At 41.3% G+C, this 24704-nt stretch overlaps 1 protein-coding gene across 2 annotated transcripts in view; it reads right to left on the bottom strand.

The window, feature by feature from the left end:
- The window catches only part of lrrtm4l1 (leucine rich repeat transmembrane neuronal 4 like 1), a 62189-nt gene that overhangs the window by 13618 nt on the left and 23867 nt on the right, over positions 1-24704 (bottom strand). The window contains exon 2 of one of the 2 annotated variants that reach the window (XM_028601920.1): positions 21334-22964. In XM_028601920.1, coding sequence (XP_028457721.1) covers positions 21334-22964 — 1631 coding nt within the window. Of the gene's footprint in view, positions 1-21167; positions 22965-24704 lie in introns of those variants that run through there. The other variant, XM_028601921.1, reaches the window with a different exon arrangement.

Here is a 24704-nt window from a genome sequence, read left to right as displayed (position 1 = left end):
GCTTATGTGTGTTCACCCTCTACACTATCCCTGTGTCGAACAACACACACTGTATTTCATTAGAAGCCCCGCTGTAGTGACCCATATGTAAGTGGGCTAGCGAGAGTAAGCTGTTCTAAAAGAGGATCATTGGAAGTTTAACAGAGAGTGATTTTGTGTGTGTACGCATTAAGCAAGAGATGCAAACCGTAGTGTAAAGGTAGAGCTCAAAGATCTCCCTGAGGAAATCTGACCCAGTGAGTTGTGGCTGGGAGCAAACTGAGCACATGCCTGCCGAGAGGTCTCAGTGTGCGGATATTTATGTAAGTGCGTGCACATGCATGTTTATCTGTGCCTGAGCGTTATGATTTATGAAGGTGATGGCTGACCGCATTAGGAGCAGCCCCTTCAAGTCTCTCTCTGTATATGTAGCATGTGGTGCACAATAAATTCAGAAAACACATAAAAAAATAAAGCAAGAAATCATTTCTTACCCTTGTTAGGATACATGTATCATCTAAGGCATCAAACCCATAGCGGTACATTCTGCAGGTTTAATGGAAGACGCGGCCACAGTGTCATCCATCATATGTGTTGTCCCTCTAATACCATATACACAGTTCCTGAAATAATAATATTTTTGTTGTTGTTGGTTGGCTAACTATCTAACTCTTTTGTTATAAATATCACAAATACAATAGTTGCTGTGCTTTAGAATTCCTGCTGCTTGTGTTGCTAGGCAACATGTAGCCTAGCTAAACATGAAAGGGCTGATATCAGCTTGCCAACTACATCACTGTGCTGGGATTACAGTTTTTTTTTTTTTAAAAGTCTTGAACGACTTTTGAAAAAGGTTTCATCACACAAAGCTTCAGTAATTATCTGCTCTGAAATCATGAATTCAAGACAAGAATACAGAACAGTGTTGCGTAACGGACAACAGGATGTTAAAGAGTGTCTTTCCAACTTTTACCTCGTTCTCCAACTCTCTTCCATTATTACACACAAGGACACACGCTTTAGCTCTCCCGCTCAGACTTTCTCTCTCTCTCTCACTCGAACTTATGAACTCTCCCCATCTCTTAATTATTAAGACATGTCAGCCTCAGCGTTTTCCTTTGCTGTTCCCCTATAGCTCTCCTGCAGGTTTGAAGGACATGCAAATAAGTTACTTGGTTAAGATGAGCAATGGCCCTTGTATTGCTTATCAGTTTAATTTAAATGTGTTGGCAGATACGTTTGAAGTTAAAAACTTTTCTGTTCGTTCTCTACCTTTTTGGATCAAAGTCATGCCGTGCAGAAACTTAAAAAAAAAAAGATATGTGGCCAGGAACAGGTTCAACTCATCATCATCGTCACGTTTGCTGATGACACTATAGTATCAGGATGGGCATTAACAATGATCTGAAGTTCTACCTGGAAGAGGTGGGGGACCTGTGTGGGACTATGATGAAAGGCCAACAACCTCTTCCTAAACGGCATCTACCAAGGAGCTAGTTGTGGATTTTGGGGAAAAATCTGTAGAGAGGGTGGACACCTTCAGGTACATTGGAGTTTACATCACTAAGAATCTGACATGCTCCACATACACAAACATCTTGGCGAGAAAGGCAAGGCAATGCAGCTGAGAGAATTAGTGGATCCGAAAGAACTCCCATTTTGTCTCCAAATGGAGAGTAAACGTTGCCAATAGTTAGGCCTTCTGCTAGCCGCATCCAAGGGCTCGCGACTGCGGCTAAAGCTCAAGACTACAAAGAGCCGAAAGCTAAACTACTTTTCTCTATACCTCTGAAACGTTTTGCTGATATTGACAAAGGTTTTATTGGATGTGTTGTCAGACTCTCTTTTAGACTCTCTTTTTGAGAAGTCCGTCTTTCCTTTTGAGGTTGTGTTGCAGTGTAGTTGCCAATGCTGCATTTTTTTCTGCAGGATTCTTCCACCACTGAATCAAGAGTTGCAATTGTACCTGCATTTGTGGAACTGCCAATAGAAACGTGAGATAGACTCTCTCTCGACGCCAAAAATAACCTGCCTACCCCAGATTTAGTCGTCAGAACTACTCCTCGTTCTTTATATCGCCCCCAGGGGATATATAAAGTAATTACAGTAGAATTGAATTTAAGAGTATGCCACATTGCACTTCACTACACATATTGTTTGTGTATGTGACAAATAAACCGTTGAATAGTTGAATTTTTCTCAAGTTTTGTTAATAATTTAGTTTAAATCTGTGTTAGTGAGAAATTCTCCTTCCATCTCACACGTGTGCTACAGTATTTCAGGATGGTGAATATTACACAGGTGTGCCTTGGGCTGGTGTCCACTTAAATTTACTCTAAAATGTGCAGTTATCTTGAAAAGGACATTTTTTAGGCACTGAACTATGGATTTGACATGACTAGGGCTACAAAAATTATTTTTTTTTGTTTTAGAAAAATCTCTGGCAGTTGACAAATTTCTCTTGGCATATATCATCATATTGCCCAACCCTACCATGCACACTGTGCTAATATAAGACTGTGTCAATGTTGAAATTCAAATATCTTTCTTTACCCAAGTCTTCTGGGGCCTGGTTGGAAACTGAGCAACACAAGGGTTCTGCTTTTGGTCGTGTCAACGTTCTGGAGTTCTTCTCCGTAACTAGCACTCAGCTTCAAAACCAGCTTTCTATGCTTGTTTTGTTAAACATGAATCAGTCCATACTCAAGGCCATCTCCATTGTATTTGGGAAGAATGTGTTATATCTGAACAGGTAATAAGGCATCAATATACTGTGATTACTCCTAGCTGCAAAGGTGCCACAAAACTGAACTTTATTTTCTAATGACTTTTATTTTTACATTGGACTGATAAGTCTTTGACAGACCATAATGACTTGCTGTATGAAATAACCCCAAAAGCTAATCGGGGAAAGTAAAAGTCACTCTACATTAGAGTGCATGTGTATTATTTATGTTGCCACAGAAAATCAATGATTCAACATTTCATAAGCATTAATAACTCATTATTACCAATGGCACACTGTTAGTTCACGACTTCATATAGAATAGTGTCAAAATGTGCAGCAGCAAGTCTTCTCAGTTTGTGATCCATGGTACAAAATAGTTGATGATGATGTGAGGAAATTTCACTTATTTGGGAATTTGCATCTTTCCTTTTGACACTGACTCCGTAAATATCTTTGTATGGAATCAAAATCTGCACTTAATTAAATCCTGTTCAGGCCTCACCTAATGTGATACAATGCATTTGAATATGAATAAGTATAATAGAATCATTTTTCACTATTCCATTATTTCTAATGGACAGTATTTTGACCACTGGTTACAGGAGGGCATTTTTAGCATCAGTACAACAAAAGATGTATGGACCCATTGTTATGATCATGATCAAAAGCTTTTAGGTGATTAACAATATTCAGTTTGGACAAATATTGGTACAATTTTATTAAAACTAAAATGGAAATCAGTCAACTCAAATTAAAGGTGCAATATGTAATATTGTATGTAATACTGGCAGCTAGCAGTTAAAATAGTTACTGCACTACCAATTCAAAATACTGGAGCGTCGTTTCCCCCGCCCCCTCCTGCTCAGACTCGAAGTTCACGAGGGTTGCCAGGCTGAGACCGCAGAATTCACAACAATGTTGCTAGACGCTTTTCTCACATAACCAGACATTACTCCATAGCACAGCGGAGTAGCTAACGGTAGATGCTGGCTATATTGACAGTCATAAAAGCCCGTGCTCACGTGGAGCTCTGTAACCAACTGACAGACACACTTTTTCAACTTAAAATTACAGTATGAACCGCTAAAAACACAACAACCTCACTGTCCTCTCCACACGCCAGTCAGGCACACTTCCTCGGCTTAGAATTACAATACGAAACGCTAAAAATACCACTACCTTGCCGACGGAACACACTTCATTGGCTTAGAATTAAAGCAACAATCGCTAAACACACTGCAAACTCACAGTCCTCTCTTTCCGATTTACAGCCCCCCTCTCGTGGCTTAAAATAACTCACCGTTGTCGGCTCCAGCTGCTGAACTACACGTTGTAAACAGCCATGGGCTGCATGCCTGGTCCTCCCGGTAACGTTAGCAGGGTTAGCATGGCGGCGTTAGCCAGGACCAGTCGGGATCACTTTACTGGCTGTCTCAATTGTTTTTGCGAGTAACCAACTCGGGTACTCTAGCTATATAATTCAATGTGAGTACACAAATGTTGAAATGACAAAAAATGCCCGTCCCTAGTAGCTGTGATAAATTAGCCTGAAGCTAATGCTTACCTGTTCAGGAGAAAATAAGCCAACTCTGCGTCCTTTTGGGATCTAAGCTGTCTCCATCTTTCAAATACATCTCCAATATTTACCAGGGAGTTGTTACGTCTCTGGTCACGCAACTGTTAGAAAAATGCTGTTTTCTTTTTTTTATGTCATGTAGAATCTATCTCCGTTGATGCTGTTCGTTTGTCTGCTGCTTTCATGGCTGTACTACCGTTACAGCTGTAGCGCGCTGGGTTTATGTTTTTACAGGTATATCTGCAACCCGGCCTGCCTGTCAAACTGGGCCGTTGATAACAACACACAGATCAAAACATAAACAGAAATTCCGTCACGGAATGTAAATTTAAAAAAAAAAAAATACTGACATTAGCATTGTTGTCAGAAAATCTAGTATTTCAGTTTAACATGTTTCCTTAATATCTGATGAGGCATTGGTGTCATTTTTGGATTTATTACAGTACAAATATTACATATTGGACCTTTAAGCCTTTCAAACAGGTCATTGTTTATTCACAATGCAATGCTGGTGTAGCTTATATATTTTATATTCAGTGTCTTCATTAATGAATTTTGATTGTTGGTGATTGGAACATTCTGTACACGGATAGCTTTTTAATGGCATTGTTAAAGCTGGCTGTAGATAAAGTAAAACATATGGATAAAGTGTGGGTGAATGGGCAACATTTAAAATGAAATACTTTTTATTAAGTTAGAAAGTAAAAAATTTTGTCCACGCGTTGTGTGTTCAATTAATTGTGAATTGACCTGTGGTGAACTTAATACTTGACTAAAGTCAAATACCATTATGTTTACTGCAGCTGTAATAATTATTCATAATGATATTTTGAAATGTAAGGTTGGTACCTTCCACTGTGTTCTGTACCTGTCAGCCAAAGCTAGTTACTTTTAACCATGCAACCTTTTTAGTTCTTTAGTGTCAGATGTTTAGATTTTGTGACTTCAACATTTTGAAGTAAACTTTCCTGTTCACTTCAACATGTTGAGAACTTTTTGGGAGTCATTCAGCAATAGTTGCGGATGCTTTGCTGGCTGTATGAGTCTTGCTACAGACTCATAAAATTGTCCCAAAGAGAAAAATTAGGTAAGGAGTTTGGCATACCACCTCCCTGTATGTTATGTAAAAACAAAAGTAGGCTAAAACGTTATTTTGCTTTTACGTTGGGGTTGAGCTTATGGGAATCATAAACTTTGGTTTAAGTTAAGGGTTAAACTGATCAATCTTTTGTTTCACACGTAGTTTATAAATAGGTTTCATTCATACGTTGGTCTATAAATAGCTGCCAACACTAGCTCAACTGCTAAAGTGCAGATGTTATTCTTTATGCAGTTTCGGTAATAACCAAACAGTTTCAGGTGCATTACCACCAACCCTAGTTCGCATGTATCCCTGAAAAATCAAGGCGGATTGCATGAAATATATTTGGGATCTGGCTGATGGAGACACATATATGTGGCTCAGTGTAAATCAAAGTGCATTACATCTAATCTGTATTCAAAAATGTCAATTTTTTTCCGATTCAACCTGTATTTACTCATCCCATTCATGTGATCCTTTCACTCCAGATTTTTGTTGTTGTACACAAGGCATCTGCATTTAATCACAATCGTGCATTTGCTGTGAAATGACAAGGGACCAGGCTCAGAGTGAATACTGCCTCATTCAGTGGTGTTTGTGGTAGTTGTTAAAAGAGGAGGAGAGCGTTACAATTACCCACCCTCGTATCTGAAACGGCCCTGACCTTTTAATCAAAAGGCTGCTCGTCAAAAGATTTCTATTGGACAGGTAGGGATCAGGGTTGGAATCTATCATTTATTTCATGAAACTGTCTCTCTATTTGATGACGTATTATTTGCATCTCAGTATTGCAGAAATAGATGCCACTTTTAATGTGTTGTGTAATGTCAGGGCTAAATGTTCATGATAGGAAGGGATAAAACATGGCACCCTAAAACTCGTATCATACAAAATTACATGTCTCTAAGGGATGGTGAAGGCATGCTGTGGGAATCTAAATGCATCCAAATACAACAGGCCTCTGGCTAAGCGCTCTTATTAATCCAACATAAACACAGTTTAATCTTTCCGCTAATGGGCCTCTAGTTTTTAGTTTTCTGGCCAAAGGGACAAGCATGTTTAGTTAGCTTTTATATCTTTAGTTTGAATAATTAATCCAACTACAAATCAAGGAATTAAGATATAGATAAAGATATAGCGACTTTTCATACCCCAGCAGCTACTTTGAAGTGACTAGCAACAAATCTAGCGACTTTCTGTAGAAGAGAGACGGCAGTATTGTTCGGCGAGCAGGAGCTCTTTCTCTCTCTCTCCGTCACTTCTGACAGAGGAGCAGCAGCAAGCCTACAGGCGCGTCATGTAGTGGGCCGACGCCTAGCATGGCAGCTCCACTACCATCGGTGTACTGTATGTGAATGGGTGAATGAGAGCCAAATTGTAAAGAGGCGCTATATAAATGCAGTATGATTACCATTTACCATTGGATGAGTGATTCTCGAGAATGCTTCGAACGGGCAAACCACCCGACAATGCTGCAAGTACAAGTTTACAAATATGTAAACAGTCTACACAAGACTCCGCAGTAAGTGCAAAATGTGTCGTGTGCCAGGAAAAAACCTAAATAGCCAATAGACTAAAGAAGACATACACAAACAGGTGTTTTGAACTTTGGTTCCAGTAAAGTGGTGAACTTTTTGAAGTCAGTTGACTCACACAGTTGTGTAGACATCCCAGTATCAATACACATACCGGTATTAACCCATGGTTCCTCCCGCTTGTGGTGTTCTTGTGTATTTACTAACCAGAAACTATGAAAACTTGAAAGCGCAGGTGAAAGCCCTCCTGGAGTGTTCTCTGTCCTGCTGTTGTCTCCGTCATGCTGCCTGGCCCTGTACCCATACATCCACGCCCTGTACCGGGGTTAGCTTCTGTTTCGGGGGAAGGGGCCTTTGCTAAGGTAAGCTAGGTTAGCCTCGTTGTGCACGCTTCTCAAATGTACTTTCAAATATGTGGGATTTTTCCCTTTAATAAATTGTCCACATATTTTACCACCTTCCACTGCAAGGCACTAATCAAATAGGTGTCTCTGCCGCTCTCTTCCGACTTTTGGTACTGCCATGATGCCAGGAGAGGGGCATGGAGTATGTTGTGTTCAATTTGACATAGAATGTCAGAATTTCCGGGTTCCCAGTCGGAAACTATATGTCTACGGCATAGACTGTATAAAACAGGTCTATGGTCGGAAATGTCAACTCTGAAAGATATAACGCAATCTGTTCTATGAAAGACATTGACAAAGACAAAAACTAAGGACATTTATTTGATAATTTTATTTTAATTTAGTTAGTTTTGCAAACAGACATTACAGTTTTGTACCTTACCTTGTTTTGTTTTTTTTATTTCAGTTGACAACGATGTTTTTTCCCACCTAGTTTTCGTTATTTCGTTCGTTTTCGTTATTCCGTTCGATTACATCAATTATAACCTTGTTTGGTACCTAAGTCAACTGTTGTCACCGTAGCTGTCTCCCTTCTAGCCTTAACCCTTTATTTCAGACCGAACCCCGCTATGATGAAGTACAAAAACTGGCAGTATGGTGTAACAGTCACAATCTGGCTCTGAACATCAAAAAGACCAAAGAAGTCAGCCTACCACTCCCCACTTTACACAAATGGCGATGCAGTGGTGCAGGTCGCCAACTTCAAGTTCCTGGGAATGGCAACGACTGAGGATATGTCCTGGAGCACCAATACCCCCTCAAAGATTGGAAAAGCTCAACAGCGCCTCTTCTACTCGAGAAAACTAAAGAAGGTAAAACTGCCGCAGAAGCTTTTGGTAAATTATTGCCACCGTGCCATTGAAAGTGTGGTTCACCAGTTGCACTGAGGCAGAGCAGCAATCTCTTTAGGATGTAATAAAGACTGCTAGGAAAATCATCAGGGCCATGTTGCCTGACATCACCACCATCTACACCTCCTGTGCCGTTCTGACAGCAGCATCAGAGACCAATCACATCCAGCTCATCACTTGATTGACCTCCTAACCCTCAGGAAGAAGATCCACATCATTCCAAGCAAGGACTACCAGAATGATTAACAGTTTCCCTCCCTAAGCAGTCACACTGCTAAACACTACAATGTGGCTCAGGGGAGATGCTTCACTGTTTCGTGGTTTCATACAATGACATTACTGTCTGAAGCAGAGCCAGTGTTTAGTGTCTTTGGACACCAGTGGAAACTAAAAGGCATGGGTTTGTTGTCTTCCTATCCTTTGTTAAAGGTTCTTCATGCAAATATTGTTCACATGTTCCGAATCAGCTGTGACTCAGCTGTCCCTGATTTAATAGGATGTGACCCTGAACAACTACCAAATAGCTGCAGGAGACATCTTTTTCATTTCCCTGCCCTTCCCACTGGAGTGGCTGTTGACACTTGCCAGAGGGTGCAATTGTGCAATTAGCACTCCTACTGCAACTACTAGTGACAGTGTCATACTTAGCTGCTATTAAATAGCTGGTGTAATGTGACATTTAACAAAAAATGGAATCCAAATGATATCATGATACCGAATGTGATACCTTGACCTTTTTCAAGCGCCCTGGTATAAAAACACTATCAGGATGTGGACCAATCCCAGTTTATTACAATGGAAAAGCCTGAAAGACCCAAGTAGGTCTGCAGTTTACAGGTGTTTGCTATGTAAGTGGAAAGCCCCTGCATGATGTTGTGTTAGCATATGTGCGCCTTTTGTGGAGTAACAGGCTATACAGTTCATAATGGGTATGAACTTTACGTCCGGCGACTTTCATGCGGAGCAGCTCGAGTGATGTGTTTTACACCACCGCCAAGAAGGACAACAAAATTACAGCAAAATCATTATGTCATTACGTGTACTAAACGTATTTCTGCACACAAGTTCCAGCGCTACTTCCTTCCCCAAGTAGGTCTGCAGTTTACAGCCTCAGACTGGCCCTCGAACACTAATCTAGATGTGTTTGCTATGTAAGTGGAGAGCCCCTGCATGGTGTTGTGTTGGCATATGTGCGCCTTGTGTGGAGCAACAGGCTGTAAAGTTCATAATGGGTAACATCCTAAAGGGTTTTCTCACGTCATTAGTTTTCAAAAGACCTGATTAAAAGGACACAGGGAATCCATTTGGTGGAATTATGTAAAAAAAAAATATATATTTAATCCGTCTAATAAACTGTGGCAAAATAACCAGGGCTAGATAATACTCCATAATTGGTAACATCAACTCCAAGTCAAGGATTCACCATCACAGAGTGAATTTCAAGCAGTTTTGTAAAAGAATGTAGCCAACCTCACCACTAGAGTATACATATAACACAACCAGACCATACTAACTGTATACTATTTATTAGGTCTTATATATTAGTCACATACTGACATATCAAAGCTGCCAGTTGCCTCACTTCTTTCTATCACCATATTGGTCTATTATTCATTATATTAGATGATCTTTATTTATTATTGCTACTGTGTGGTTAGATGCTAAACTGGATTTCATTGCACTGGTATGTACTGTGCATAATGACAATAACGTTGAATTTAATCTAATCTATTATCACTTTATTTGAACCCTGTCATGGAATTTATAAGCAGTATATGAACAATTAATACATGGTTTATAACACACTTTAAAACTCTATAGTGCTCTTATTACCCAATAGAAAGATATTTCTAGCATTCATAAGTTAGGGTATAAACACTTAATGAATGTTTGATAACACATGATAATCAGGCTGTTTTCATGGAAACTAAATGAAAAAAATGGTCTAGCTGATGGTCTGAACTTCAGAAGAGAAACCAAACTCTCCACATTTGTCTCCCTCTGTTACAATGGCAAACAAATTAAGCTTTTTGATCTTTCACTCTAAGTAGAAAAGCAACTTTAGGCTGCATTACTCTGTTCTCCAAAAAGGAGTGGCCTCCATAGGCGGCCGTTGCTGCTGCCTGATTCCAGCAAACAGTATGTATATCGGGCACCATTCAAAAATATGTGATCTCCACAAATGTCACTACTCCCTTCTGAAAACCACACTTTAATAATTCAATCATTTTCAGAAAACAAGCCAGAGCCTTGTGAAATTAATATTAATTTGACAAGAGCAACAAAAAGTCAAGCATATAAAATATAGACAATGTTGTACAATATATGTTTCGGATAATATTGGCAACTTAGAATGAAGCATTCCTGAAAAAAACAATGGTTCCAAATTGATATTTTCTAATTTGAATTAAATGTTTACCTAATATGCCTTGGGGCATAACACAATGAAGTGCACCAAATTACAGTATACACTACTAATGGGCTCATATTGTCAAATGTATGAAAGGTTAACAGAGAGAGCCTTGTCTCAATCCTTAGAGTAAACTGGTCACTGCTGTAAGCCTCCTAAAAGAGCTGTAGCCACGCTCTCTCTGCATAAAGGTGAATTTATGCCGCTCCTTGCTTGATTGCACATTAGCCGCCAACCTCATAATGATATAAATATCACTTGGAATGGCTAGTGCCTCTCTCTTTCCTCTTTTGATTCCCACCGATTCCCTGCAGGCTTTATTTTCATTCATCGTCTGAACTCAGTTGGCACACAGTTGCAGAGTGAACTGCAAACGAGGAATCAAAGGTGCTACAAGGGAAGGTTAAATAAGAAAATTGGGCTGATAGGGGTGTACAGTATGTTCATTCCCTGCAGGAATAGAATGTTACACTAAGGCTCTAACTAAGGATATATTTTTTAAATATGAATCATTTAGTTCAGTGGTTCCCAACCTGGATTGCAGAACTCCTCCAAGGGTTTAATCTGAGGGGTTGTGAGATGGTTAAAGCTATAGTGGCAACTATTTCATGTAAATGAACGTCTGTTACATTCAAGCCATTGCCAGATGAGTTGACACAAAGCTATAAAAAAAAGCGCTATACAAATTCAATTTATTATTATTATTATTATTAATTAAGACTATTAGCTGCACAACACTCTCTCTGTATTTTTCAGTATGGCTATGTTTACAAAATGGTGTAGTCCTGCGTCATTATGTGCAGCAGCTAGCGTGATGTGTTTTACGTCACCGCTGAGAAAGGACAACAGCAATGTTCAGCTTTGGAGACGAGGAGGACATACAAATTACAATATATTTACCAGCCCTTTATATTTATCGGTTGCCATTTATTATCTATCCCTTGACAGTCTAGACAGGAGGACCGATAACAGCAACTGATAATTCTTTCAACATACACATGTGCATGTATTTACGATTAATTTTGTGTGTGATGAACTCATCAGTTATTCAATAAATTGAGCGCTATTTTACACATTTACTACTTCCTATGTGAAACGTTGCAGGAATGCACTTTGTAAAGCTACTGTGTGAGTGTGTGTATGCATGCAGGAGTGTTGTTGACTTTAATTACACTCAACACTGTGCAGTGTAGTACTGCCATGAGACAGCTAGCCACTTATTATTCGGTTATGTATTCGTGCCAGCTTAGCAGTTATAAAGACTGTGGAAGAATGAGACATTTGTGGGTTTTTGACAGAACAAGTGAAGGTGGGTGGGTTGATGCTTCTGTTATCGAAGGATAAAGCATGCAGGGGCTGCCAAAGCCTGTGGCAAGAGGAAAAAGGTGTGTGTAGGGGGGTAAGACATTATAAAATTAAGGGCAATAGAGGGGGTGGAACTTTTTATTTAAGGTGCCACTGAGCTCTTCTCCCCTTTCTTCGATCTGAGGCACAAACACACATGCATACACACACTTTGAAAGATCTGCTGTAGAATCTTCTCTCTCTACGTTTTTGTTGTGATATCCAGGAAAACAGAGCATCCCTATTTGTCTTTGCTGTAGGGCCAAGCTCCAGATGCAGCTAATAATACACGGTTCATTGGGGTTTGCGTTGAGTACGTATGACTGTATTTCTGCATGTGCAATAGGGAAGAGCGCCTGGGGTGAAGAGCCACGTTTACACCATTTCAGTACATGCATCATCATCCAGTACAGCCTCTGCAGGGAGAAGTTCTTTTGAGGGTGACCCGGCAATCGAGGGAAGAGGGCATGAAATTGTCCCTGTGAGATATTTAAGAGGTTGTTGCACTGGATAAGTGGAAGCGCTTCTCACCAAGAGGACGTTTTTTTTTTTATTTTACCATCCGCATTTCGATATGATGATAAAAAAAAGAAGGTGTTTATCAGTGTTTCTCTGTTTTGTCAACCAGAAAAACACGCCAAGCAGAGAAAAACATACATCTTGCTCTCATTAGCCCCCCGTTTCCAGTATAGCCGTTCATTTATTAAGATCAGTATGATCTCGCCCCCACTCGAGTGTAAAATAATGAGCATTGAACAGAAATATAAAGCTTTCTATTAACTATAAAAACCTCTTAATAATTAAATCTTTTAAAACTCCATGTTGCTTGATCACAGAAATGATGAATTTAATAATTTAAGGCCAGAGAGGATTTCATGATGCACACATTAAAAGCTGCTGTTTCTGTGCCTGGAAGGGAAAGCAAATGACAAGTGAAATCTGGAATATTAGACCTACTGTATATTCATTGAGATCTCTCTCGCGGCACACGCCTGTTTGCACTTAAGCTCTTAATGGTTCCTTAAAACTGATGAGGTAAAGGGGAAAGGCAGCATAAAATGAAAGTGTTCTTCTAAATGCTTTTTGGAGGAACGCCGATCAAGTGGAACGCAACTGGAGGGGAAATTAGCCAGGGGATATGCAAAGTGAGCGCTGTGGCTGGCTGTGTGACATCCTTCTCTCTTTAAAGCTGTCTGAGGGGAGGGGAGGGGGGAAGGAGGGGGGAGACTCAGTATCTCCAAGAGGCAGGGACTGTGTGAGGAAAAGACCAGAGAGAGACTGTGAACTTCCTAGTGCGAGCTTATCATTGTTTCTTATGAGAGACAGAAAAAAAAAGTTACCTAGTGCTGATTTCTTAGGCTGTTATAGTAATGGTTTATGCCATGAAAGTCTTTCCATCCATTTACTAGTCCTTTTACAGTTGTACAAGCTGTAGTTCAATTTCAATCATCTAACCAGTAAATTGCCAGGAAATCTAATACTGTATATCAGATTGAGAAAGTCTTTCCAAATAAGTCATACCATAGAAGGATGCAATAACAGGATATGAGACGAAAGCAACAACCTATTTCCAGAACTGTTTTTTGTCCTTAAATTATACGATTTCCGACAGCTGTAGGCTGGGAGGAGGAGGATGACGTGTGTTTTAGCAATCTTTACAGTTAATAATGTTGTTGCACTGCGCACTAAGTTTTAGTTTTTGTCTGCAGACTTGAACTCAGATCTTGGTTAATGAAATGAAGATCTTATATGGCATCATCTCAGTCTCTGATAATTCATCGATTCATTCTCGGCATCAGAAAATCTTCCAACATCATCCTGCCGATAGCTTTTAAAGTATGTGCCATTCTGGAGGACAGTTCCAAATCACGTATTTTGCAGTTCTATTTCGTATAGGCTGAACAGGCCTCTCTTACGCCTACAGTTACGGTATATTACAGCTGCGAGACCAGAGATATGCTCCCTATTTTTCTTCAGCGACAAGCGATTTGAAGACTTCAAAGAACAGTGGTGTCCGCCTGTGTACCGATTGGTGGACCAGCTACATCCTGCCGCCAGATCTCCACCCGAGCTGCGAGGCGCGCCTTGGCCCCGTTTGCCGGGCTGGCACCCCGACGGTTGCCAGCAGTAGACGATGGCGGCCGGGCGGACAGTCAAGTAAGGTAAGGATACCCACCCAGACATCCTGGGTAGGGGATTTCTTGCGCAGGCAAGAGTCTGCTGACTTGGATCCCCCCAAGAAACGGTTCTCTAGCCGGCACCGGCTCTCCCTCCTCCCTGAAGAACTGGAGCTCGAAACAGAAGAGGATTACGGAGCCCCGCCACTGCGGCTGTCTCCGTCCCAGAAGGGGAGCACCGCATCAGGGGCTTTCTCCTCCGCATCAGGTGGGCTCCCTGCCCACCGCTAAGGTTTTTGTTCTTGACTTGTGGGAATGCTGAGTAAGATTCTCCGAAACCCGGGAGAAAGACTGTGCCAGTATACCGCTATGCACTGTTCACCAGGGTCCAAGGCGACACGGAAACAGATTCCATGCCCGCTTCACTGACCGCGCTCACCTGTGTGCGTATATCGACATCTGGCTGCACATGTCACAACTCCCAGCCAATAGCAGACGTGTGCTCTTGGACGGTCCCATTGCCCCTGGTGGGTTGTTTGGACAACACAAGCTATCGGTAGTGGAGGGGATGCGGAAACACACCTCCTAGAGAGTGGCGCCTAGGCCAAAACAGCGGCACCAAGATGTCAGCTCGAGGAGACGCCGCCCCGCAGGCTGTGGCTGCGCCTCCCCAAGCCCCGGCTCCAGCTCCAGTTCCACCATACCACCCTCCTCCCCCGATTCGGGGGGGGGCGACATCATGACAGCTTCCATATGGCACGGGGACGGACTGTCGAAGCTGGACTGTGCGATCTCCCACCACGCAGTGATAAGCCAACGGCTGTTGCCCTGGCCGCTGAAAGGGAGCGCTTGGACAGGTTAGGGTCTCGTTGCGCTACTTAGGAAACAGTTCCACCCTGTAGTTCATTCGGGTATGTTGATCTGTAACAGCAGAGCCCAATGTGTGAGCCAATATGCTGTATGTGAATACACGGATCTTAAGTCACAGAATGACTAGCGGCCTTATTCATTCAGCGTGTTACGCTTGACGGCGGTCCGCACCGTGTGAAGAAAGGCTCGGACACCACCTTGCGTCTTCTGCCTCTCGTGTTAACCTACCCTCAGACACTACTGGATAATGATTTGGCTACGTTTTTAAAGCGTATGTTGCGGCCTTTTTCGACCTCGCCACAAAGAGATGCGCATTCCTCAGTCAAGTGTTTGTTGAAGGGGATCAGACGACAGAAACCTGTTGTGCGTTCTTGTGCATCTTAATGGGATTTAATCCCAGTGCTCCGGGCTCGGGGGTTCCCCGGGGGTTTTGAGCATTTGGCACAAATCTCGCTCAGAATGTTGTTCCTGACAACATCGCTCCTCATAGACTTGACGTCGGCTAGGTGACTTATGCGCGCTGTTGGTCTCACCGTCCTGCTTTTCTATTAGAGAGTGACGGGAGCTCGGCTACTTTAGAGCAAAATCTTTCATTCATTCCGAAAGTCAAAACAAACTATTTTCGGCAGAGAATTTCTCACCTTGAGGGTTCCTTTCCTCCGCCTCATAACAGAGAAGCGGAATAAGCGTCTCACCGAGTCTGCCCTCTGCGCATGTTATCTCAGTATGTTTTACGCACAGTAAACTTCATTAACTGGCAAACTGGCTCATTTACAGTTGCTTTGCTGTTGATTAATGAGCATCGTCCCTGTTAAATAAATTAAATAAATAAATATACAGTAACTGCGGACGTAAGAGAGGCCCGTGCAGGGCACAAGGGCGCGAAATAAATCTTCACGACTGTGCATGCGCGAGGGATAAACCCAATAGCAACAGCTCTTAGGGCTATGCCTATACTCATAGAATCTGGAGTTACAATATGTTACTATCGTTTACTTTGGAGGACTCGTTGGTTAATTAGGTTTTCTTTGCAACCATTTTTTCCCCACTCACAGCAACAACAAAAAAATGCCACTATATATGTTATCATCCAAACAAAACAAAATATTAGAAGAAGAAGAAGAAGTTAGAATGCAGTCTTTAATCAAAACCTTTTACAATAAGCTTCATTTGTAAGAGGAAAATGTGCCATTTAGGCTTTGCACATGACAGACATGTTTTTACTAAAAGCAATAACACCAAACTTTAGTGTAATTGTGGTTGAAATACAGTTTATATCGCTCAAGATAACTATGCTATGTAATGTGTTTTTTTTCCCACAACTCCCAATGCAGCCATGACTTTCTAAGGAGATTTTTGTCTGAAAACAACACAATTCTTTTTTTATCTACTAACCTAGTTTATCAGTTCAAAAGCACATCCTACTGTGTTTTATCAGATCATGAAAGAAGAATCTACAGTTTGTGAAGAGTATTTGCTTGAAAAAGGGAAAAACACAGAGTGAACCTCTAACTAGTAACCAGTCATTTTATAGAAAATTGAGTAGTGGATAGAATAGTGTCGTTTATATTGCAACTATTATATAGTGTACCACTAGTTGTATATTTGGTGTATTTTAAAGCTCCTAAACAAGGATCCCCCACGTGTATTTTCACTTGCTTTGCCTACACTACGATAAAATAACTACTATGGGGACTAACATCACCACACATGAATACAACTGGGCTCATTGAATCCACAAGAGTCTCAGCCTTCCAGTCTTACCCAATTTATGCAAAAAGTGTGTTTAGGGACTCCAGTATGCAGAAATATTCAAATATACCATTTTAAAAATTGGTGAAAATAGCACATGCATGCATGCGCTTTTTGCCAAAATCATGGTGAGATTAGCACAAAGTGTGCATTTCTGTAAAGGGGAGACTCATGGGCGAGGCAAGAGGTCAAGGGACCCCTTTGAAAATGGCGATGTCAGTTTTTCACTTGCAAAATGTTGCCTAACTTTGGAGAGTGATATAGCCTGGAGTGGTTTTGCCCATGCCCCCCAGGCCACTCCCTGGACACAACCCTGAGTGAAGAATACCCTCTGTGCTGCAAGGCTAGTTTCAGGGAAATCCATCATGTATGGACGCAGTTCTGTAAAAATTAATTATTTTCTTTGCCTAATCATGGTTGGCTGAATTTTGAAGTGGTGCAATGTGTGATGACTGGCTGCCTCGTTTCTTAGTGCTGGAGTTTAATGATCCACTGTTTAACATTTGTCTTTGGGTGATGATGTACTTTCATCTAGCAAAGCTAGAGCTAAAGTTCTTAAATCCAAAATGTGCCCAAACACTGGCTTTCTTTAAAGATAAACTATGCCAACTTTGGAATCTATGACTTGATTTAGAATTGTAGATGACAAGAATTTTAAGTCTTATTTGAATCACCTTTTTCTCTCACCCAGACTTGTTAAGGCACTATTAGTTATGGAAGTTACAATTTAAATTGCATTTCTGGCAATTTGAAAAGTATTCAGCCTTACCAAATATAAACAGTATAGTCTATATATATATATATATATATATATATATATATATATATATATATATATATATATATATATATATATATATATATATATATATATATATAGATAGTGTTGGATTTGCCAGAGCAGTCATTTTGGTACCAGTTTGTTCACACTTCTGTAGTTCTTTTCTCCAATACGACATATTGTAGCTGTCAGATATTCCCAATAACTCCTACTCGAGGTGACACAAACTGTATTTTCCATTCAACTGCACACATTTGCATTCTGTACAATATGATGTGAATGTGGCATTAGTGAATTGATTTTGGTGATCTCAACAAACTCCCAGCATAGCTGCATCCAACTTCAACTCGAGCAGAAGTACAATCAGCCAGAGTAAATTACACCTGCCTGGGTTTGCGTGGGGTTTTAGGTTAAGAGTATGTTTTCAGCCGCAAAGTGAAAGAGACAGTGTACGGTTCCTGCTGGGCTCTGACACCATTTTATGCTGGTCTTGATGATACCTCATTGAATCCTAACCACAGCAGGGTAAATGTGTTGCGTTTCCTTTTGTTCTTTCACATTGCCATCCACAGAGACTGCTGCCGCTGCACAGACCCATAATGAAAGGCACAACGAGCTTTGCCGGCCAACAATATGACACTTTCATCAAACTAAACCAAGCTTCGACAGCTTCTCAATTATTAAACGCCTGAAATAAGCAACAGTGTAGAACCCCCACCTGCAACAAACTACCGTGGAAACCTGTCAGTGATGTTGAAAAGGAGAGATTGTTTTTGAGATGATGAGATTTGGATTATGGTTACGTAGAGAGAGAGAGACACTGATTGCTACAGAAATACTTGCAGCGCTTGAAGTGAGAATCAGAACACCGCTTTTGTTTTGTGGCGAAGTGCAGTCAAGCTGCATATTGGTGCCAGATGTATGACTAATAGCAGGCGCATGGCTGTACATTCCACCGCCTAAGCCTGAGTCTCTTAAACCTTTTCTGGTCCCAAAATAAATGGGTATGCCATAATGTGAATTTGTTTATGACATACTATATTATATTTAGCATAGAGCATGGCAGCAGCTTCAAATGGATTATACATAAATGACAGGTTTGGAACATATCTGTATTTGGAACTACAGATCAATTAGGAATGTAAATATTCACAATATCAATTTTCTTAGCAGAATTAGAAAACAAAATTCAGTTCTCAAACACTCTTCTCCCATAAGAACTTCTCCTGTCAATGCCTGAATCTCAAAAATAAACATAATTGAATTTTGCAAAACCTGGCCGAAAATCAAACACTGACTATAATGGCTTTACTCCGCACAAACTTCAATGTTTGGAGTTAAAGCAGGATTTGCGATCTCTGGCGAGGTCACATATCAAGCAATACACAGTACACAGAGATTGTGGTCCTTTTTTTCATGCATACTGTCAGATTTGTTTAACCTGAGAAAAGTCTACTACATTTGGGATTTCTGGAGAGAAGCTCAGTATTGGGCAGATGTGGCTGAGCATGCTCAGAGACCTGGTTCTGTGTTTACAAAACCACATTGTTTTATGTGTTTTTAATAGTTTCTGGATGACAGTGGAGTTGGCTAAATCAAGCTGTGGCTAATCTCGTGGTACAAAATTGAATGTTCCTCAGCAAACATTTTGGGGAAGAAAATCAAACCTCTCTGCCCGGCCATGGAGACATTAGTCACAGTTGAAATTGAATAAGTGAAATTTCTAAATTCATGAAAGGAGTCAAAGCTTTCTGCATGAATAGCAGCCTAACGGACTTTAGATTTAACATTGGTTTCGCACCAATTAATTTAATAGCTCCTCGGTCCTCGGCTGAACCGGAAGGTGTTCTGTCCCTCACCAGTGAAGGCCGTCTTAAATCCCTTATTTCTACCCCGAGGACCAAGCATCGAGGAGGGATCATCGAGGAGCTATAGGCAAGGATACACGAGAGCAGCCTTCCCGGAAGCCGTGCAGCTAAAAGCTGTTGCTAACTCGGCCCATACAGCTGATGAATTCATGTTACGCTTCAGAGGAAAGGACGTGTCATCCCTCTGAAACACATATGCTCAGTTCCTCTCTCTCCCGTGTGTCCTCAGTGGGAGGGACTAAGGCACGAGGAAGGGAGGCAAGTGGAGGAGCCGGGGATGCAATTTAAGGAAATTGAAATGCACTGCCAGTCTCTGATTGCTTTATTAGCTGCTGTCTTAAAAAACATATGCATACAGACTGCTAGCACAAACATCTCAATGAGGCAGAATAAAACAGCTTTCAGTTGTGGATCATGACATCCAGAAATCAATTTTGATCTCACAATACTGGTTTGTGCTTTGCCTTTGCCTTTTTAAAATTGCTTATATGCTACCTAAAATTCTAATACAGCACAATCAGGCTTATCATGTAAGTAAACTTACACTGTTGTAACTGTCAAGCTTTCCTTCTGAACACAGTGGGTGTGTGGAAAGATGTAATAAATAAATTGCTGTAACTGCACGTAGGAGCTTGAGAACAATTTTACAGTCAAGGTAAGAAGATAAAAGCTGGAACTGCTCTATTGTCATAATCCAATGATCTGTAACTTATACAGAGTGGGCTGATTTGATTGACTTGCTTTATATTTATTTGCAATAATGCTGACGAAACCCACAGAAAACACATATCCGGTACTGTACGTAATCGAGTATGCCAAATAAATAATTATTTTCTTTTGTTGAAGTTGCGGCTAGCTCCGAGGCTAACCCCCTTCACTTTCTTCAACCAACAGGTAAACAGAATGTACTAAACTGTATAACTATACTAAGGCTCAGTCCTTACCGCAGTGGCCCGGGTTCGAGTCCGCTGCCCTTTGCTGCATGTCGCCCCCTCTCTCTCTCCCCCCTTTCCTGTCTACCGCTATCCTATCAAATAAAGGCCAGAAAACCCCTCCAAAAAACTCTGTAGGACCCTTAGTGAATCTGTCATAGGTGTGCACCCAAAGCATGCTTCTTGAGATCAAACAAAGACAACCCCTGCAATTATTTTTCAGTTTTCAGGTGAGTGATTGTAATTAGCCTGGTTTATAAATATACTCCTCATCAGAGCAGAGGGATCCACATTTAAGCCATACAGTATCATAAGCTTTGGGATTACCCCAGTGCCTCGCCTCTGTGCAGATTACCATAAATCTCCTCATACAGTTGTGGAGGTGTGCGCTGTTTCAGAGACACTCTGGTGAACATAAAGGGCAGTTACAGTGCACATTCATACACAACTTAGTACCTATAATGGATGTTCAACCTTGTAATGAACAAGTTCACACGTTTCACTTTTCAGTTGCAATAAAAGCCTCTGAAGCTACTCCCCTCACTTTGCCATGTCATAGCAAAACAACAAATCACACACGCAGTGCAAACACACACGCCATATAAATTAAAACGTGATTGAGCTATGCCATGCTGATGTGGTGTGGTGTCTGCAAAATAGTTAGACAGTGTCCAATTATTCATGGTCCCTCAATGTCGGCATACCATCAAGAACATATGCAAAAGTGTAGCTTTAAAATAAACATTTAGATAACAACTATTATAAAGATGAATAAAGCCACACTCAATTAGTCTTAGAAAACAAAGAAATTCAGTACTGCATTATTGCTATACTTTAGTCCTCTGAAAGAGACTACTGTTTTTTTCTTTGGATCAGATTAGTTATTTTCTATTTTCCAATTTAAGGTTTTAAAAGTAAAACCGAAATAATTGGAGACATCTTACATTTGAAGTCAAGCGTGTTATGAACGAAGGGTAAAGGATGCTTAACTGTGATTCAACAGTGTCTTTTTACAGGGCATACTTGATAAAGGATTTACCTCTCTGTTGAGCCTTTGTATTTTGATTTTGAGTTTCAATTTTTAGGCTGATGCGATGAATCATACCTCACACTCCCTGGAGCCAGATATTGTGCATGTGCAGGAACCAGTGCCATTTCCTAGCACCTCCAATGCCTCTGGCGTGGCAGCAGGGTTGTAGCTCATGTAATACTCTTGGAGCTGGGAGCTCAGGTTCTGCTCTGGCTCCGGACTCTTTGTGCGACGCCTCCGCCCCACCATGGATCGCTGCTGCAGCAACCTGGTTGCACCTGGATAGCGCCGCCACAACACATAGATAATTGTCAAGATTAGGGACATGGTGAAGAAGAGTGCCACGCTGCCTACCACTACTTTGTGCAGAGTCATGTGTTCCAACTCTGGGGGTGGTATGAGAGTGGGTCGAGTGCTAGCAACTGAGTCTCTTGGGTCTTTGCTCATTTGCCCTGGAAAGGTAGGATGAGGAATCGGTCGAGGTTTAAATGGTGGGACAGGACCAAAGGTGCTGGCTGGTGGCATAGGTGGAGAGCCGCTAGTAGGGGCAAAGGTTAGTTCCCCGGTAGCTTCAGAAATGAGCTCTGACATTGGTGAGGGTGTTTCAGTCAGAACGTAATCAGTTTCCTCACAAATACCATGGTTCCTCGTGGCTTCCATAATTTTTTCTCCCTGGAGATACTTTGGGCTGCTGCATATCATAGTGGTGTCTTTACTTCCCCGAAAATTCCTCAACCAAGCCACAAGTGGGCATATGCCAGTTCCACAATCCCACATGTTCCCAGCGAGGCTGATGGAGGTCAATGAGATCCATGCTGACACCGCCTCTTGAGACACATTGGACAATTTGTTGGATTCCAGGTTGAGGACTTGAAGGTTGGGTAAGCAGTGGAACACAGCCGGGTCCAGGGTCTGGATTTCATTTCCAGACAGATCAAGTTTCTGCAGTGTATACCAAGTCCAAGGAAGGCCCTGGTTGACCACCTTAATGCGGTTCCACTGCAGATAGAGTGATCTCAAGTTGGCTAAGCGTGGAAACAGAAAAAAGTTGATCCGTGAGAACTGGTTGTGCTCCAGATGCAACTCCATCAGCTTCTGTAGCCCCAAAAAGGTCGTACGGGTAAGAGCCTTGATTCGATTGTAGCCCAAATCCAGAAACTCCAAACTTCGGCACTCCAGGAATGCTCGAATTGGGATGTTGGAGAGACCATTTGAGCGTAGGTGTAGGTTTTGCAGTTTCCGTAAGCCATGAAATTGACCAGGCTGCAGGATTTCCAATTTGTTGTAGGACAAGTCCAGGCTGCGAAGATTGGGAATTCCATGGAATGTTGAATTGTGCAGGGACGTGATCCTGTTGGAGCTTAGTATCAGCTCTTTAAGCCTGCGGACCCCCTGGAATGCTCGACTGTCGACAGCTGAAATCTGATTATGGTCCAAGTATATCCAAAGAAGCTGGCTGAGGTGAGCAAATTGATATGGCAGCAGGGTGTGCAGTTCATTGTAGCGCAGGGAGAGGCCTTGGCAGCCTACAGAAATGTTTTCTGGGACATCTAAGAAGCCAGCTGAATCGCAATGGACTGTCTTCCCCTCACATCGGCAGCTATTGGGACAGGTGCGTTCATTAAAGCTGAACAGCAGGGGAGCCCGCAAGAGGAGGAGGAGCGGGAAGAGTAGGTGTGTCAGTCGTCCATCACACAGGATTGGACCTATAAGAGAATATAAGAGAGATAGAGAAATAATTTTAAGGATTTTGGTGAAGTCACATTGATGTTATATGCAAATAAGCCATGGGCAAGTCAAAAATTCAGTATCCTCTGTGACCAAAAGGGATTCACAACTGTTCAAACAGATTTACCATCTGAGAAATCATTTAAAGTTCTTTGTTAAATAACACCAGAAGCTTATGAATCGAAAAAACTAAATTAGAAAACTCTCAGGTGATTTAAATAAAAGAATGATCTTCAGAAGAAAATCATGAAAGAAAATACTGACTTTTGGAAAATGACTTGTGTAGTAATGAAAATGGAATCATGGCTGCAGTGCAAGACTTGTTTTCTGGTTCCTTCAATACTGGTACTTATTGTTAAAGGAGCTATAACAAGAATCACAATCTACAGTATATTTTCGTACCACACTTTTTAGTCTTCCTATGATAACCGGTCACAACGTTGGTTTCTGCAAAATTGCACTTATTGAGATGTTGCTACCTCAAACATTAATATTCTGAACACAGACTTCTCAAGGATGATGTACATCTGGACAAACATTATACACATCCGGTATCCCTACACTGTGCGACAACAGGCCGAAATTATAATTCAGCAATTCCTGAGCGTCTGAGAGGTTTTTTGCTTTTTCTCCGCCAGTCGTCATGATTCAGCATGATTCGATGTAACGAAAGAACTGACAGGGTCATTAACATACTGATCAGCATTCAAGAGGTGCTTTGCATTGACTATTTATGGTTAAAAATGGATGTGTACAGGGCGGGGTAAGAGGCTGATCCACGTACGCACACTTGTCGGCAATCTGTGATTTATAAAGGGAAAATTTTTACACAATTTAAGGAAGATATTCCAACAGCATTCGACTCTATGTCATGCCTTAACATAACAGAGGACCTTTAGGTTAACCTCAGTCCCTCTCAAATTGATACATTTGTAGACGGTGCTACGACTTGCCTACGGACGACCTTAGACTCTGTTGCTCCCCTAAAAAAGAAGATGATGAAGCAAAGGAAACTAGCACCTTGGTATAACTCCCAAACTCGCAAATTAAAACAAATCTCGCAAAACCTCGAAAGTAAGTGGCGTTCCACCAAAGTGGAAGAATCCCGTTTGGATTGGCAAGAAAGTCTCAAAACCTATAGGAAGGCCCTAAGAAAGGCCAGATCAGACTATTACTCTTCACTAATAGAAGAAAAATAAGAACAACCCAAGGTTTCTTTTCAGCAGTGTAGCCAGGCTGACAGATAGCCAGAGCTCTACTGAGCCATCTATTCCTCTAGCTCTGAGTAGTGATGACTTCATGAGCTTCTTTAATGATAAAATTATAACAATTACAGATAAAATTCATCACCTTTTGCCCTCAACTGCTAACAGTTCACCTTTAAATGCAGGACCGCTAGAAAGAACAACTAGTCCCGACATATACCTAGACTGCTTTTATCCTATAGACCTCCAACAATTAATGTTAAAGATATCCTCAGCTAAGCCATCTACCTGTCTCTTAGACCCCATCCCAACAAGACTACTCAAAGAAGCGTTACCCGTGGTTAACACTTCATTACTAGATATGATCAATATGTCCTTATTAACAGGTTATGTACCGCAGTCATTTAAAATAGCTGTGATAAAACCTCTTCTGAAAAAACCCACCCTCGATCCTGAGGTCTTAGCAAACTATAGACCTATATCCAACATTCCCTTTCTATGCAAGATCCTTGA

This window comes from Perca flavescens, chromosome 16 (assembly GCF_004354835.1).
Source record: "Perca flavescens isolate YP-PL-M2 chromosome 16, PFLA_1.0, whole genome shotgun sequence".
NCBI lineage: Eukaryota > Metazoa > Chordata > Actinopteri > Perciformes > Percidae > Perca > Perca flavescens.
Note: the sequence above shows the minus strand (reverse complement) of the source record. Positions and strands in the feature narration are given on the sequence as shown.